This window comes from Akebia trifoliata, chromosome 8, assembly GCF_017979445.1.
Source record: "Akebia trifoliata isolate Shusen 1 chromosome 8, ASM1797944v1, whole genome shotgun sequence".
In the NCBI taxonomy this organism is placed as follows: domain Eukaryota; kingdom Viridiplantae; phylum Streptophyta; class Magnoliopsida; order Ranunculales; family Lardizabalaceae; genus Akebia; species Akebia trifoliata.
Genome location: NC_141382.1, coordinates 9,820,648 through 9,839,360, shown reverse-complemented (window position 1 = coordinate 9,839,360; position 18,713 = coordinate 9,820,648). Strand labels below are relative to the sequence as shown.

General features: G+C 33.4%; 1 protein-coding gene across 2 annotated transcripts; it reads left to right on the top strand.

Annotated features, from left to right (window-relative positions):
- The first annotated feature begins 13,852 nt into the window (after nt 1-13,852).
- Nucleotides 13,853-18,400, top strand: EID1 (F-box family protein). 2 transcript variants are annotated; one of them, XM_086450643.1, is made up of 2 exons: nt 13,853-15,499; nt 18,101-18,400. In XM_086450643.1, exon 1 carries the CDS (start codon nt 14,506-14,508, stop codon nt 15,493-15,495), a length of 990 nt encoding a protein of 329 aa, XP_086306769.1. In that variant the 5' UTR covers nt 13,853-14,505; the 3' UTR covers nt 15,496-15,499; nt 18,101-18,400. The 2 variants fall into 2 exon arrangements, with proteins under 2 accessions (XP_086306769.1, XP_086306768.1); XM_086450642.1 differs by having other exon boundaries at nt 13,858-15,499; nt 18,093-18,400.
- Nucleotides 18,401-18,713: the final 313 nt, after the last annotated feature.

Genomic DNA, 18,713 nt, shown 5'->3' with positions numbered 1-18,713 from the left:
ACCTCCATTCTCCTACTTTTGTAGGACAAGATGAATGCACATGAAAGCCCAAGTCTTGGTGGAGAGGAGTCCCTTTTTAGTAGTACTTTTTTGGTACACCACACCCATTACATTCCCCAGAAGTCCAAAAGACCCTAAAATGGAGAGGAGACCCTGTTTATGGGTCCCAAAGCTAGGGAAGCCCCTCAAACAACCAGAAAATGAGGATAAAATTTCATCTTGGCCTTAATTTTTTTATAAATTCGACACTCGTCACAACCCTCAAATATGGGTTTAAGAAAACCCTGAAGAGAAATTGAGTGGGATCCCTATCCGTGGAGTTTTTGTCTTTTCAGCTACAGCCTTAAAGAAGAACAAAAAAAATGGTTAGCTCGAGAGGAGATGATGAGCGTAACTTTTGTTCAAAGTTACAAAGTGTCGTTGAGCTGACATTGGCAATCCAACGACAAAGCCCTCTAGAAGATTTCGTGAAAAACTTGATAAAAAAATCCTTTTTTTTTTATGGTGGAAGGGTTTGATCCATGATTTTGAAAATGGACGAATTTAAAATGAAAATTCAACAGTGAGTTGTCCAAGCCCTAGTCAAAGTTTTTTTTGTCGTATAGGGGCTTAAAGTTGCATAATGTGCTGATTTTTTATGATGATGATTTCTATGACAAGGAGATCATCCTTACAAATGTCCTAACCTAGACCACATTTTTTACTAGGACTTTGGTTTTATTTTACTATTAGTTTGTAAATCACTTTTGATGGGGTCAGAAGAAGTTTTGGAGTAATCTGATTTTTTGTGAGGAGGAATCTTTACATAGATCATTCTCAAAAAAAAAATAATAATAATAAATAAATCAGCCCATTATAAAACTTTTAACTCATATAATACAAACTTTGGATAGGATTTGGTTGTAGAGCCCGATTCATATCTATATAATAAAACAGTACTTTATTTTTTGAGTTGGAGCTAAACTGAACCTTCCATTAAAGTTTTGTGATTGGACAAATGTCGCAACCTACACTACAACTTTATTTTTTTTACTTTTACCATCTTAATCCTTTCTTTAAATTATAATTTTGTGGGAATCAATTTATTTTTTTACACTCCACTCCCTATAATTTTTCAATATTTTTTTTTACCCGTTAAACCCATTTGATCTTTTTTCATTTTTTACCCATTTAACTTTAAAATTTTCAAAAATATCCTCACCAATTTTAGTTTTAACACTTTTACCATATATATATATATATATGGGAAATGTTTAGCACCCTAAGTTTTACCACATACTTTAACAAACGTTTTTTGTCCTACATGGGTTAGAAGTTTTGGAATGGGCTGATTTTTGGTGAGGATGATCTCTATGATTAGAAGATCATCCTCCTCAAAAATCAGCCCATTCCGAAATGTTTAACCCCATGTTTACAAGTTGAAAAATCATGGACCGTCCATTTTTTGTAAATCATTTTTGATGGGGTTAGAAGTTTTGGAATGAGCTGATTTTTGGTGAGGATGATCTCCTCACCATAGAGATCATCCTCACCAAAAATCAGCCCATTCCGAAACTTCTAACCCATGTAGGACAAAACGCGTTTGTTAAAGTGTGTGGTAAAACTTAGGGTGCCGAACGGGACCCTATATATATATATATATATATATATATATATATATATATATATATATATATATATATATATAGGGTCAGGTTCAAGGGCCATATGGGAAAACTTTCGACTGTAAATAAAATTTTAAAATATGGGTTAGAAATTTTGGATTGAGCTGATTTTTTGTGAGGATGATCTCTATGATGGAAAGATCATCAAAAAAAAAAAAAATATATCAGCCCAATCTGAAACTTCTAACCCCATTAAAAGTGATTTAGAATGTGGACCGTCGATTTTTTACCAATTTTTATCACAAATTTGTAAATCACTTTTGATGGATTTAGAAGTTTATGATTGAGCTGATTTTTTGTGAGGATGATCTTCTCATCATAGTGACCATCCTTGCAAAAAATGAGCTCAATCCAAAACCTCTAACCCTTACTTTGAAAAACGAAAGTTTTCTCATATGGCCCTTGAACCTGACGCATATCTATATATATATATATATATATATATATATATATGGGTCCCTTTCAGCAACAAACATTTTGACAAACATTTTGGCAAAACATTTTTCAAAACATGGGTTATAGGTTTTGGAATGGGCTGATTTTTGGTGAGGATGATCTCTACGGTGAGGAGATCATCCTCATCAAAAATCAGCCCATTCCAAAACTTCTAGCCCCATGTTAACAGGTTGAAAATTTGTGAACCGTCCGTTTTTTGTAAACCATTTTTGATGGGTTAGAAGTTTTGGAATGGGCTGATTTTTGGTGATGATGATCTATTCCCTGTAGAGATCATCCTCACCAAAAATCAGCCCATTCCAAAACCTGGAACCCATATTTTCAAAAATGTTTTGCCAAAATGTTTGTCAAAATGTTTGTTGCTGAACATTTCCCTATATATATATATATATATATATATATATGGGTAGCGTTCAATGGCAAACTTTTTAGCAAACTTTTTGGCAAAACATTTTTCAAAACATGAGTTAGAGGTTTTGGAATGGGCTGATTTTTGGTGAGGATGATCTCTACGGTGAGGAGATCATCCTCACCAAAAATCAGTCCATTCCAAAACTTCTAACCCATGTTTACAAGCTGAAAATCGTGGACCGTCCATTTTTTGTAAACTGTTTTTGATGGGGTTAGAAGTTTTGGAATGGGCTGAGTTTTGGTGATGATGATCTCTTCACCATAGAGATCATCCTCACCAAAAATCATCCCATTCCAAAACCTCTAACTCATGTTTTGGAAAATGTTTTGCCAAAAAGTTGGCCATTGAACGCCCCCCTATATATATAGGGTCCCGTTCGCCACCCTTAGTTTTACCACACACTTTAACAAACGCGTTTTATCTTACATGGCTTAGAAGTTTCGGAATGAGCTGATTTTTGGTGAGGATGATCTCCAAGGAGATCATCCTCACCAAAAATCAGCTCATTCCAAAACTTCTAACCCCATCAAAAATGGTTTACAAAAAATGGACGGTCCATGATTTTTCAACTTGTAAACATGGGGTTAAACATTTCGGAATGGGCTGATTTTTGGGGAGGATGATCTTCTAATCATAGAGATCATCCTCACCAAAAATCAGCCCATTCCAAAACTTCTAATCCATGTAGGACAAAAAAACGTTTGTTAAAGTGTGTGGTAAAACTTAGGGTGCTGAACATTTCCCATATATATATATATATATATGGAAATGTTCAACACCAAACATTTTGGCAAAACATTTTTCAAAACATGGGTTAGAAGTTTTGGGAATGGGCTGATTTTTGGTGAGGACGATCTCTACGGTGAGGAGATCATCATCATGAAAAATCAGCCCATTCCAAAACTTCTAACCCCATCAAAAATGGTTTACAAAAAATGGACGGTCCACGATTTTTCAACTTGTAAACATGGGGCTAGAAGTTTTGGAATGGGTTGATTTTTGGTGATGATGATCTCTTCACCGTAGAGATCATCCTCACAAAAAACTAGCCCATTGCAAAACTTCTAACTCAAATAGGACAAAAATGGTTGGCTAAAATGTTGGCCAAAATGTTTGGTGTCGGGACCCATATATATATATATATATATAGGGAAATGTTCAGCACCCTAAGTTTTACCACACACTTTAACAAACGTTTTTTGTCCTACATGGGTTAGAAGTTTTGGAATGGGCTGATTTTTGGTGAGGATGATCTCTATGATTAGAAGATCATCCTCCCCAAAAATCAGCTCATTCTGAAATGTTTAGCCCCATGTTTACACGTTGAAAAATCGTGGACCGTCCATTTTTTGTAAACCATTTTTGATGGGGTTAGAAGTTTTGGAATGAGCTGATTTTTGGTGAGGATGATCTCCTCACCATAGAGATCATCCTCACTAAAAATCAACTCATTCCAAAACTTCTAACCCATGTAAGACAAAACACGTTTGTTAAAGTGTGTGGTAAAACTTAGGGTGCTGAACGGGACCCATATATATATATATATATATATATATATGGGGGGCGTTCAATGGCCAACTTTTTAACAAACTTTTTGGCAAAACATTTTTCAAAACATGAGTTAGAAGTTTTGGAATGGGCTGATTTTTGGTGAGGATGATCTCTACGATGAGGAGATCATCATCACCAAAAATCAGTCAATTGCAAAACTTTTAACCCCATCAAAAACAGTTTACAAAAAAAGGACGGTCCACGATTTTTCAGCTGATAAACATGGGTTAGAAGTTTTGGAATGGCTAATTTTCGGTGAGGATGATCTACTCACCGTAGAGATCATCCTCACCAAAAATCAGCCCTTTCCAAAACCTCTAACCCATGTTTTGAAAAATGTTTTGCCAAAAAGTTTGCCCTTGAACGCTACCCTATATATATATATATATATATATATGGGGGCGGTTAATGAGACATATGTAAAAACAATGGTTTTTCAAAATATGGGTTAGAGGTTTTGAATTGAGCTGATTTTTGCGAGCATGGTCACTATGATGAGAAGATCATCCTCACAAAAAATCAGCTCAATCTGAAACTTCTAAATCCATCAAAAGTGATTTTCAAATTATTGGCAAAAAATCAACGATCCACATTCTAAATCACTTTAATGGGGTTTGAAGTTTCAGATTGGACTGATTTTTTTTCCAGATGATCTTTCCATCATAAAGATCATCCTCACAAAAAAAAAAAAAAAAAAAAAAAAAAACAGCTCAATCCGAAACTTCTAACCTATATTTTGAAAATTTATTAATGTTACATGTTTTAGCATATGTCCCTTGATCCGTTCCCTATATATATATATATATATATATAGATATATATATATATATATATATATATATATATATATATATATATATATATATATATATATATATATATATATATATATATATATTATATATATGGGGAGTGTTCGGAGGCTCTAAAGAGTGCCAAACATTGTGCAAAACATTTTTCAAAACATAGGTTAGAAGCTTCAGAATGGGCTGATTTCGAAATTTCTAACCCTAGTTTACAAGTAAAAGAATCATGAACTGTCAAATTTTTGTAAATCACTTTTGATGGGGTTAGAAGTTTTGGAATGGGCTGATTTTTGGTGATGATGATCTCCTCACCGTAGAGATCATCCTCACCAAAAATCAGCTCATTCCAAAACTTCTAACCCATGTTTGAAAAATGTTTAGTGCTGAACATTTCCCATATATATATATATATATATATATATATATAGGGTCACGTTTAATGGCAAACTTTTTGGCAAAACATGAGTTTGAAGTTTTGGAATGGGCTGATTTTTGGTGAAGATGATCTCTACGGTGAGGACATCATCATCACCAAAAATCAGCCCATTCCAAAACTTCTAACCCCATCAAAAACAGTTTACAAAAAATGGACGGTCCACGATTTTTCAACTTGTAAACATGGGTTAGAAATTTTGGAATGGGCTGATTTTTGGTGAGGATGATCTCTCACCATAGAGATCATCCTCATCAAAAATCACACCATTCCATAACTTCTAACTCATGTTTTGAAAAATGTTTTGCCAAAAAGTTTGCTAAAAAATTTGCCATTGAACGCTACCCATATATATATATATGTGTGTCCCGTTCAGAACCAAACATTTTGGCCAACATTTTAGCTAATCATTTTTGTCTTACATGGGTTAGAAGTTTTGGAATGGGCTGATTTTTGGTGAGGATGATCTCTACGGTGAGGAGATCATCATCACCAAAAATCAGCTAATTCCAAAACTTTTTGCCCCAGTTTATAAGTTGAAAAATCGTAGACCGTCCATTTTTTGTAAACCATTTTTGATGGGGTTAGAAGTTTTTGAATGAGCTGATTTTTGGTGATGATGATCTCCTCACCGTAGAGATCATCCTCACCAAAAATCAGTCCATTCCAAAACCTCTAACCCATGTTTTGAAAAATGTTTTGCCAAAATGTTTGTTGCTGAACATTTCCCATATATGTATGTATATGTATATATATATATATATATATATATATATATATATATATATATATATATATATATATATATATATATGGGAAATGTTCAGCACCCTAAGTTTTACCACACACTTTAACAAACGTTTTTTGTGCTACATGGGTTAGAATTTTTGGAATGGGCTGATTTTTGGTGAGGATGATCTCTATGATTAGAAGATCATCCTCCCCAAAAATCAGCCCATTCCGAAACGTTTAGCCCCATGTTTACACGTTGAAAAATCGTGGACCGTCCATTTTTTGTAAACCATTTTTGATGGGGTTAGAAGTTTTGGAATGAGCTGATTTTTGGTGAGGATGATCCCTCACCATAGAGATCATCCTCACCAAAAATCAGCCCATTCCGAAACTTCTAACCCATGTAGGACAAAACGCGTTTGTTAAAGTGTGTGGTAAAGCTTAGGGTGCCGAACGGGACCCTATATATATATATATATATACATATATGGGGTCAGGTTCAAGAGCCTTATGAGAAAACATATGTAAAACCTTTCGTTTTTAATAAAATTTTAAAATATGAGTTAGAAATTTTGGATTGAGCTGATTTTTTGTGAGGATGATCTCTATGATGGGAAGATCATCCAAAAAAAAAAAAAAATCAGCCCAATCTGAAACTTCTAACCCCATTAAAAGTGATTTAGAATGTGAACCGTCGATTTTTTACCAATTTTTATCACTAATTTGTAAATCACTTTTGATGGATTTAGAAATTTCTGATTGAGCTGATTTTTTGTAAGGATGATCTTTTCATCATAGTGACCATCCTTGCAAAAAATCAGCTCAATCCAAAACCTCTTAACTCTTATTTTGAAAAACGAAAGTTTTTTCATATGTTTTCTCATATGGCCCTTGAACCGCCCCCATATATACATATGGGTAGCGTTCAATGACAAACTTTTTGGCAAAACATTTTTCAAAACATGAGTTAGAAGTTTTGAAATGGTTTGATTTTTGGTGAGGATGATCTCTACGGTGAGGAGATCATCCTCACCAAAAATCAGCCCATTCCAAAACTTCTAACCCATGTTTACAAGTTGAAAAATCGTGTACCGTCTATTTTTTGTAAACTGTTTTTGATGGGGTTAGAAGTTTTGGAATGGGCTGATTTTTGGTGATGATGATCTCCTCACCAAAAATCAACCCATTCCAAAACTTCTAACTCAAGTTTTTAAAAATGTTTTGCCAAAAAGTTTGCTAAAAAGTTTGCCATTGAACGTGACCCTATATATATATAACGATTTTATTATTGTAGCAATGAAAGATTTTGGCAATTTTAAACTGTTTTTTTGTTCAATTTTGAAACTTAAGTAGAACATTTTGCTCTTTTGACCTTCTTGACCAAATTTTTTAGGCAAAAATACACACATTTAAGATACATATTTAGGGATATCAATTAATTGGATCAAAACCAAAATCTGACCTATTTTGATTTTATAACTTCAAATCTGGATGAAGGATTTATATTTCTGATAAGGATCTGATTCAACAGCTTATCAGATTGATTTTGGACCAACAATTTCTATCTGATAATATGCAAGAAATAATATTAAATTATATGATATATTTTGCTTGACATTTGAAGTTTATTTAGATTTGGTATTTCAAGTTTGATTTTTCTAATCCAAACTTGACATGCTAGTTAATTTTTTAAAATTATAAAAATATCTCATTATTTTATTTTTAAAATTATCTTAATATTTTGATGATAAATTACACTTTCACCCCTTATATTTAGACATAATTCCATGTCAACCTCCTAACTTTTTGATCCACGAACTTCGCATTAGTAAGACATAGGTAACAATGATTTGGGCCACAAAACCCCTCCAAATATAATATATATCTCCATATTAGAGGCATTATAAATTCTATTTATTATTATTTAATACATGTGAGTTGACAGATACCTTCTTGTTTAGGTCACAGTGAGACATCTTTCTCAAATTGTCCTTTACTGGCAAATAAAAAAAAAAAAAAAAAAGTCTAAAAAAGTGTCTGACAAGTGGCTTAGCACCCGTGGCGACAACTTTAAGAGTAGGTGCATACTCACCAGTCTTATCTTGGGGAATGTGGCAATCATGATCTAAGACCTAATAATACACTTAACAATGACAATTCCATGTCTACTAACGACACCAAACTTTTGTAAATGCTTTTAAGAGCATCTTTAACACAGGGGTCGGGTTCCTGCGACACACATTCCGACACACATATAGACAACGTCTTTGTCTTATATGGGTAAAAATATTAGGAATGGACTGATTTTTTGTGAGGATGATCTCTGTGATGAGGGGATCATCCTGGCAAAAAATCATCCAATTCTAAAACTTGTAACCCCATCAAAATTGATTAATAAAAATTGGACGGTCTATAATTTTTCAACAAAAATTGGAAGGTCTAGAAGTTTCATAATGAGCTGATTTTTGGCAAGGATGATCTCCTCACCACAGAGATCATCCTCACAAAAAATCAGTCCATTCCAAATATTTTTGCCCATATAAGACAAAACACGTTGTCTATATGTGTGTTGAAATGGTTGTCGTTTGAACTTGACCCTTAACACAGTTGTTTAAATTTCAAAATAAAATTTTATTTTTATGATTTTATTTTGGATTTATCTTAAGTTAGAAATTTGAATTTTTTTTATATATATAATTTAGTTGTACATTACTCACAAGTGAAAATGTGGAATGTTTTATAAGAAAGAGTAAACATAGTTATATTTGTGTCACACATTTTTAGGTTTTAATCCAGTGTTTTGAGGTGGTGCGAAACACCAATTGTGCATTTGCATCGTGCGAAAAGACGATTGAGTGTTTATAATACATTTGTATCAATGATGATTGGATTCGTTTGATCAAATGATAATCGATCGAAACTATTCGATCACTCAAATTCAACCAATATGTATTGAGTAAAAAGCATAAGACACATACCTTCGATAAAGCGTTATCTGGATCATTAGATTTGAGATCAGACACGATTCAACGGTTTTTGAATCAAGAGATATTGAATCATGACCCTTGGTCAACAAACACATAAATGACTATAAAAAGTCAATCATAAATTAGATTTCTTTATTGAAAATTTGTGTTCTCATTTTTTTTAAACTTAAGTACTTGACATCTTTAGTTCCCATTTATTCTCGAGTATTTTAGATTAAATCGAATCGTACATAATCCGATTTAATAAATTGAATGTAGACTTCTCTATATTCTGGAGGAATTTGTTATTTAACTCTTTGTGTATTATGGTTCTAACTAGTAGGGATAATATTTGTTTAAAAAATATTAAATTTAATTTAAACCTAGAAGTTATTTTTCTTCCTTCATCGAATTTCTTCTAATTTACACATAATTTCTAACAATCGTTACCCATACGATCATATTTATTTATGAATTATTTGGTGCTTGTAAGTAGCCACTTTTGGTACTCATAAGGTATGTACTCCAATTGCGCTACCCCATATTTGCTACCCAAAAATATTCTAATATTTTTTTAAAATCAATTTTAATAGATCTGAAATTGTAATATTTTCAACTAACTGTCTGCATTTTTTCCCTCCAGAAAAGATGGGTCAATTGTGTGGAGGACCTATTTGGATACTCAAAATTCTCATGACCTAAAAAATGGTGTGAAATAGGTAGTATGTTCGAGACACCCATTTTGGACTCCAATACCCAAAACGACAATTAAGAAGGATGGGTAGAAAGAAACATATTGCATTGGAGATGATCTAATCCCACAAAGAAAAAATATAATGAGTAATTATTTTTACCAAATAATTGATATAATAACTCGGTATGTATGGTATGTGGGGGTATTGTAGGTACTCGAGAGATTTAAGTGATATATGGTGCTTTAAGAAGTCAATTGCCTTACCCCTGCTAGTCGAGTCGAGGGTTCCAAACAATCCCACCCCGCCTTAAAAAATAAAAAATAAAAAATAAAATTTGTATGATATCCTAATTGCAATTCAAATAAAAGTGATAATAGAAGTGCTTTGATTGAAAGCAAAGTTGTGATAAGTTAGACCTTAATAGAGATCATTATATCTACATTAAGAGAAATGTAGCATTAATAAAGGCCACTGAATATATAATCCTTAAAGAACAATATATGAGGGGGACAGGACAAGACATAGAGGAATATGAAAGCGCAACAAGTCCTTGACACTGGTACAAAGGGCCACAAGTTGAAGAGATCCCTTAAATTTCATTCAATTTAAGTGGCTATGGTTTTATATCAAATATAAAAAATACACTGAAGAGGTGTCTCAACTCGTACTTGTTTAGTCCCCATTATTCATTACAAATCAATACCCACCACACCCTCCAAATATGGAAACTTCGAAAAAACCTAAAAGTGGAGAGAAGACCCTATCTTGTAGGACCCAAAAGAGAGGAAGACCTCGCTCCCACTCCCCCCAATAAATAAATAATCCTAAAATGAGCATGAAAGTCAAATTTATCTATATAAATATATATATATTTTAGAGAGATTTATTCGACATATCTAATTGTTGTAGTTTTATCTAATAATTTCAAGGAAACCTTACTTTATTAAGTTTGTTACCCAACAATCCTTGTGATCTATGTCATAAAATTCAAATTGATGGGGTTAATTTGTTACTTAACATATCGTGGAGTGGATCCAACCACATTAATTTATGGCATCCAAAAACATGATTTGATATGGTTTTAAAGACAAAATTCTAAGAACTTTTAAAAAAAATATCAAAAATAAAAAATTAATTTTCACTATTGAATTTTAGTTTTAAATTTAGGTGTTGGGTAGCCATCAATTTGCAATACTTTGGATGAAGTTTAAAACGGGTTCATTTTTTAATTTTGTTATTTTGGATCTTAGTTTTTCTACAAAATCTAACAGATTATGTTGTTTGATTTCCAATTTGATAATCCATGTAGACCCAATGACCCTTAGTAAAATTTGAAATCTTACTAAGTTAGTCATGCTAGCCCGATACATAAAGTAAGGTTTTCTCAGGTAAAACACTTGAAAAAGTAAGAGAGTTTTTGTAATAAAATTGCAACAGATAGGTGCACTTGAAAAAGTAAGAGAGTTTTTGTAATAAAATTGCAACAGATAGGTCTGCCCGATAAATCTCTCTATATTTTAACATTCAATACCCACCACAACACTAAATATGAAAAATAAAGGTATTTTATAAACATCCCCAATAAAATTGGTGATATTGGGTTTATCCCCTTTGCAAAATGCAAGATTAGACTTACACCTCGACCATAAGCCAATCTTGTGTTTTCTTGATGATTTAATTGTGAAGTTTTGAATTTTATTTTTTAAAATGCACTTTAAATACTTAAATTATTAAATTAAAATTTGAAAAATATCAAAATTTCACTGTTAAATCATCAAGCAAAACAACATTGACTTTCAATTAGGGGGATGAGCATAATCTTGCATTTTGCAAATGGGTAAACCTAATATCACCAATTTTAAATGGGGGTGTTTTTAAAATACCCAAAAAAATCCCTTAACATGAAGAAGGTTCATATCTAGTACTGTTTATTTATTTATTTATAGGGCTATGATATTATCATACCATTATGATATAAATAATCATTATAAATGGTTTTATTGTAAAATCACAATGTACGATATAATCACTACGTGTAATGATTTACTGACGCCCCCCTCTGACACACGTCCCCCTATACCCCAATCGGAGAATCGTAGATCAATTGCCTAGGGATATGCATAATCATAAATCATTTCTTGTGTATCCCAAGGCAATTGATCTATGATTCTGTGATGGGTAGGGGGAGTCAGATTATCTCGACTCAATCACTAATGGTGTTTATTTATAACTAATGATGTGATAATATCATTGCTCTTTTAATAAGTCATAAGACCTTGCAAGTGGTAGGCTCCCAAAAGACTTTAAAATGTTGGATCCAATTTGGTTGGACTGTATTAAAACTCTTCCTAATCAGCCACTATTTTATCTTCATTTCTTTGCTAATATAATGAGAGAACAAGGAGTAGAGGGCTGTTGACACCAAAAGTTTTCTTTAAAAGTTACCCCCACAAAATTATTAGAGTTGTTTTGCTAAAAAAATAACCAATAAAATTACAAACATATATTATACTTTTGTTAAGGTCTCATGCATTAATTTCTTAAAATTATAAAATTACCCTTTTAATCTTCAATGAAATATCAGTTTAGAATAATAATGAATGCACACGATTTTTGGTGCAGGACTGATGTGGCAAGGGAAGAAAACCATAGATCTTTTTCGTGTGTATTATAAAGAAAAAGATCTATGGTTCTGTGCTCTTGCCATGTCAATCGTGTTCATTCATTACGACTCATCAGTTTAATACAAATTCAAAATCACCCTATGATATAAAATTAAATTATCTACTTAAAATTTCTAAAATAATTATTTAAAATAATTAGAATATGTTTTAATTTTACATAAATCCTAATTTTTGTAATGTATTTGCATTTGCAGTTTTGCTAATTAGGGTTGACAACAGATCAATTTGGTATCGGATCAGTGCCACTCCAATTCGATCTATTTCATTTCATCCTTAATCTGAAGTCGATCTGAACACATGCCTTATTTTCAACTTATCAATGTTCAAAAGTTTTAAAAATATAAAATTTTAAAAAATGTACTTTCCTACTACAATGTAGAGAAAAATAAAAAAGACTAAAACATTTTATCCATATGTATTTATATGAAATTAATAATAATGAACAAATTATTGAAATATGTTTGGATCGGATTGGGATAGATCCGAATCCGACTTTTCATGTTTTTTTTTTTTTTTTTTTTTCAGATTGGATCGAATTAGTAAGATTTTGACATTTGGTATATTTCAGATCATTGCCAACCCTATTGCACATGCCACCTACTAGCATATTTTCATAAAAAAAAGGTAATTATTAAAAGGCTTGAACTTTGAAAAAAATCCTTGAGACACACTAATCAAGTCAATTTTATTAGAATTCGACTACCCTTACTAACATAATGACGGATAAAGATCTTACTACGTTTCATCCACCGAAAAAAAAGGACTTTAAATTTGTAAAATAAGTTCTCAAGATTTAAATAAATCTCAAGATTTTATGTGGCATCTCGAGGTCTTTTTGATGGTGGATGAGACTTAGTAAGGCCTTTTTCTTCACTCTCTTAGTAAGGAAAGGATTTCTCATTGAGAAATGTTAAATGGAGGTAGTTTTTGGTGCAAGCCCTTGACACCCAACAAGAGGCTGGCTCACACTCTAACAAACGTTTGACATGTGGTGCAATGACATTAACAATATAAATAGTTTCTCTCTTGCTCTTTGTCTTAAATTTTTTTATTTTTATTATTTTTATTTTGAGAATTCAAATCTTAGGCCAATATTAATTATCACATTAACAATCCCACAACACAACTTTCTAGGTTTCATGAAAATATTCATATTAAAAAATAAATAAATTAAAAATATATTATTTTTTGAGATTGATCTAAAATGTTAAAAATGAACTGTCACCTAACACTCAAATTAATTAAAATTTTTTTTCATATAATTTTATTCTCTACAATTTCATTGAATCTGATCATGTTTTTGAATGTCAAGTCTCAGGGGGATGAAATCAGAAAGTTTGTTTTTTTTCTCTTGACTTTGGGCAGGAGAGAGAAAAAGGGCAGGAGAGAGAAAAAGGGGCGTTGGGTAAAAACAGCGTCCATGTAACATCACTCTTTCTCATTTTATTACGGGGATTTGGTCCAACCGCCGGTTTGGTTAGGTTTTAAAGCACAGATCTGAACCCAAAACAATTGGATCACAAAACTCAATCTGAAATTCTGAAATCCAAAATAACAAATCAAAGAGTCGCATCTCCCATTCTATCTATCCTTCCTAAAACCAACCCAAAGAAAGAACCCTAATTTCCAAACTCTCTCTCTCTCTCTCTCTCTCCCCAATACCATCTCACAAAACTGGTAAAAGCAACAATATAGATCATAATTTCAAAGCCCATCGCTTAAATTCCTCCATTTTCCCCTGAAAACAATTCTCAGTTTCTCACCAAATCAAAACTCTCTCTCTCTCTCTCTCAAAAAAAAAAAACCCATCTCAAAAACTCATAAAAATAACAATAGAGATCAAAATTTCAAAACCCATCTCTTAAATTCCTCCATTTTCCCCTAAAAACAATTCTCAGTTTCTCACCAAATCAAAACTCTCTCTCTCTCTCTCAAAAAACCCATCTAAAAAACTCATAAAAATAACAAGAGATCAAAATTTCAAAACCCATCTCTTAAATTCCTCCATTTCGCCCTAAAATCAATTCGCAGTTTCTCACCAAATCAAAAAACGAAAACCAGAAGAAGAGCAGGAATCGATACCCATCTCTCTCTCTCTCTCTACAGATGAACCAAACTACCTTCTCCAGTCTCTCTGACGATGTTGTTCTACATATCTTCCTCCAACTCGAGGACGACCCTCGACACTGGTCTCGTCTCGCCTGCGTTTGTACCAAATTCTCATCTTTAATTCGCAAAATTTTCTGGAAGAACAAATGCTTGGAAACCATTCCTTCTATAGTTTCCGATCTTCTCTCCTCCTCCTCCACCACACCATATGATCCTCCGGGAGGTTGGGCATCTCTTCACAAGCTCTCTGTTTGCTGCCCAGGTCTCCTTCTATCTGGTGTTCTCTTAGAGAATTCGGACTTTGGTCTTGAACGAGAGCTCGGACCCGATGAGAATTATCGACAAATTGCCACAACCCAGATCGCAGAATCTTTGCCCACTCCTTCAATTTGTCTCGATAGCAATTCAGTAACCAATTCTACCTATTCTGATTCATGTTGGTCACTTTTTGATGATCTTTATTTCGATACGGTGTACGATGTTTCGGAAGCTCAGGAAGAACCCTTGTCGTTAGGAGAAGGAGAGGGGGATGTAGTTAAGGTGGGTCAAGATTTCTCGATTAGTAAGAAAAGGAGGAAGAAATGTAGTAGATTGATCAAGTCGCATTTAGCACCAGGGGTGTGGAATTTGAGTCGTGAACAAGGGAATAAACTTCTTGCGAGTCGTTTTCGTGGGGATTGTCTCTACATATGTGACTGGCCCGGGTGTGTTCACACCGAAGAGAAGCGTAATTACATGCTTTTTCGAGGAATTTTCAAGAATTTCAAGCGGTCACAGGTTTGGAGGACGATAAATGATGGGAATCGGAGCAAAATTTCACTCGATTGTGCGTTTTGCCCTTGTAAGGAGACTTGGGATCTTCACTCTGCATTCTGTTTGAGGCGGGTTTTTGGGTACCATGACGATGGAGAGCCCGTTGTTCGAGCTTATGTTTGTGAGAATGGGCACGTTTCTGGGGCATGGACGGATCGGCCAATGTACACTTGACAGCGTAAAATTCTTCTTGTTTCATGAAATTTTATATTATTATTATTATTATTTTTGTAGTTAATCTGTTATTTGAAAAAATTGCGACGCGTGGGGTACCCAATAGGTTTTATGATGATCTTTGTGCATTATTTTATGCTTGTGGTGATGATTAAAAGTTAAACTATTTCATTTAAATAATTTGATCTTTGTTTTGTAAGGTGTGAATGTGTGCTTTGAATTTAGTAATTTCAGTTCAATATTATTAAAATTGATTCTTCACCATCTGTTATGTTGATTTTTCCATTGATTTGTTGCTTTTGGATGTTATAATAATATTATTGAGATTGAGGAACACTAAACAATAAGGTTTGAGAAATTTGAAGGTAATGGTGTTCCCAATAGGACTTCTAGTGACCTTCCTGCATTATTTTATGCTTGTGGTGTCGACTAAAGTTTAACTCTTTCATTTAATTTAATGAAAGAAGGGAGGAATGACATTGGATGTAGACTTATTATAAGGGAACATGATCCGGTAATTGGGTTGGTGCAAGAGTTACAAAATTAATAATTGTGGTATGTATTAGCGAATAAATTATTTATGTATATCTTCAAGACCCTCTTTATGCTAAATTTTTTAGTATGGATGTCACATGCTTACGTAAGAATGGGGAGCTTAGAGACAGACCACAATGATGGTTCTAAGAGTTTTTATTTACTTTACTGGTACTGTCTTCATCATTTTGTACACATTTCACCTTATATGGATTAAACTATTTGGTCTAGTTATTTTCATGAGCTATGAGGGCATATACATATAAATCTGAGTAAAAAACAATGAAAAAACGTAGATTTTTTTCAAGGACATTCATGTAGAAGAAATTTGGGCAAAAACGATTAAGCTTTTTCGAAATTTCATTACAATTCCCTTTCTGAAATATTTAAAGGAAAAAAAGAAATTTATAAATTTAGATAGAGAACCTTTATCTTTCTCAAATGTTTTTTGTTCAAACTTAGCTCCCAAGTTCCTTGAGTGATGTAACAAGGGACATTGCTCTAGACGAAATAGTGTAATAATTTACTCTGACGTCGACGATGATGATGAACTTAGTGGTCTATACTTTATCTTTTGGAGGTAACAAACTGTGTCTTCAACTCAAAATCAATGTTTTATGGGTCAGTTGGGGATAGATATAGTCTCAGTCTGTATTAGTACTGTATCAGTACCCTACCGATGGTGTAATTTACCCTTTACATCATTCAATTTATATAATCTTAAGCAAACCTTGACGGGTTACTTCAACACTGCATCATGGCCGCCTTTTGTAATTTCTGAACCACCAAGCACCATGTCTGTGTTAAAGATAATTAACAAGGTACAATTTTTCTTCTTTGTCTATTGTCTTGTCATGTCCATGGCTTCCTTATCCAACCAATCTACACCTTAATCACCTTTTTAATCCTTGTTTTCTATCAATGTTTCCTCGATATTTATCAAACTTGATTGATTGGTTTTCTTCGGTGAATGGATCAATTCCTGCCTATATATGAAATAGTTCTGATCTATTGGGATTTGTTGATGACACGTTTTATGCTTATTGTTTTAGTTGGCTTAATTTTGTGTTAATCGAGTTGGTCTTGGCTCTGCAAACCTCTTGTGTCGATGGCTATAACTCGAAAGTTAAAATAGTTTTGTTACCCTTATATCTAATAGAGAAGAGATTCCATCCTTCAATGAACTTTGAGCTCTTCTCCATAACCATGAAACCAGCCTAGAACAACTTACTATACTGGTTGATCTCCCCTGCCCACGTGTCTTTCATCTCCACTTGTGGTTGAGCCTGCAATTCCAAGGCAACATCTTCTTTTGGTTTGGTCCACCTCATCCTTAAAGCCTTGTCCAAAGATTTGGGGTTGTTTAAATTGATCTTTTATCCAAATGAGTGTTCATATCTGCCTTCACCATTGTCATCCATGTTCTTTTGGGTCTTCATCTTGCTCTTTTAGAACTTTCAACTTGAATATTTCTCCTAAGTTGGGTTGTAATCGGCGTTCATTGAATATGGCTAAATTATCTCAGTTGAGCTTCTCTTAGTTTATCGCCTATTAGAGATACTTTTACATTTTCTTGTTTTTGATAAGTATAAATTTTATTAAAGAAAGAAGAAACAGGAGGACGAGATGACCCCCCCTTACAAAGAAAAAGAACAGAAAAAAAAACCAAAAAACAGCACAAAGGACAACCACCCCCACCCCAATCACATATAATGTACAACTTCGCACTTGAAAATAAAATCTTCGAAAAAGACCCCATGAAACTCTTCTGTCAACTTGCTCCAATAGTAAGCAGTTCCAACATTCATTTCTTGTTATCTTTCCTAGTCTTTCAACTCATTCATCTCGACATCATCATCTTTGCTATGCTCAATTTATTAACACGATGCTTCTTGACCACGCAACATTCAGCTCCATAAAGGATAGCTGGTCTTATTATTGTCTTATACTGCTAATTCACGCCTCAACGACATAGTGAGAAGAATCTTCTCTTTATTGTAAAATTTCCATCTGGTAAATGATAATAATTGTGTTTCTTAATTGCTAAACTTTTTTCCCATCAGGGATCTAGAATCAGGGGACGTTGTACTAGATTGGTGATCAGGTGGGATGAATGGGACATGTTCTTCGAGTCCATGGACATCAAGCTTCTTCACAATTTGGCACAAGTACATGTTATCCAATGAAAACTAAATTTGAATTTCGAAATGGTTTGACTTTATTCAGTTGTAGGACTAAGTAATTTGAGTCTGATATTGAACTGAAATCTGTAATATTCTGTGTTTGACATTATTCACTGGTTGTCGTGCCCTAAAGAACAGGAGCGGAACAGGTAAATGACATTGTTAAGTGTTATGTTGGGTGTTGTATATGATTTCAGATGGACAATGTGGGAGACATGAGTTGACCTGGTCATGGCTTTGAACTTGGCTTGGCCTAGAGGAGTCAACACAATTGTATTTTTGGTGTTGATCCTTGACATGGTATGGTGGGCCAAAGAACTTAGAATCAATGAGCTGTTATTTTGCTAGCTCATCTGATGATATGTTGATAGAATAGGTAATTCGTGAATAAGAGTTGATTGACATTAACTTTTTTGGATTTTTTTTGGTTTGGGAAAGCTTGATTTGTGGGGATCCTTATGGGTAGCTTCATGGGTTCCTAATGGTGCAAAGTATGCCCTA

Excerpts from the sequence above, each read along its gene's own strand:
- EID1 (XM_086450643.1), top strand. The coding sequence starts at position 14,506 with ATGAACCAAACTACCTTCTCCAGTCTCTCTGACGATGTTGTTCTACAT.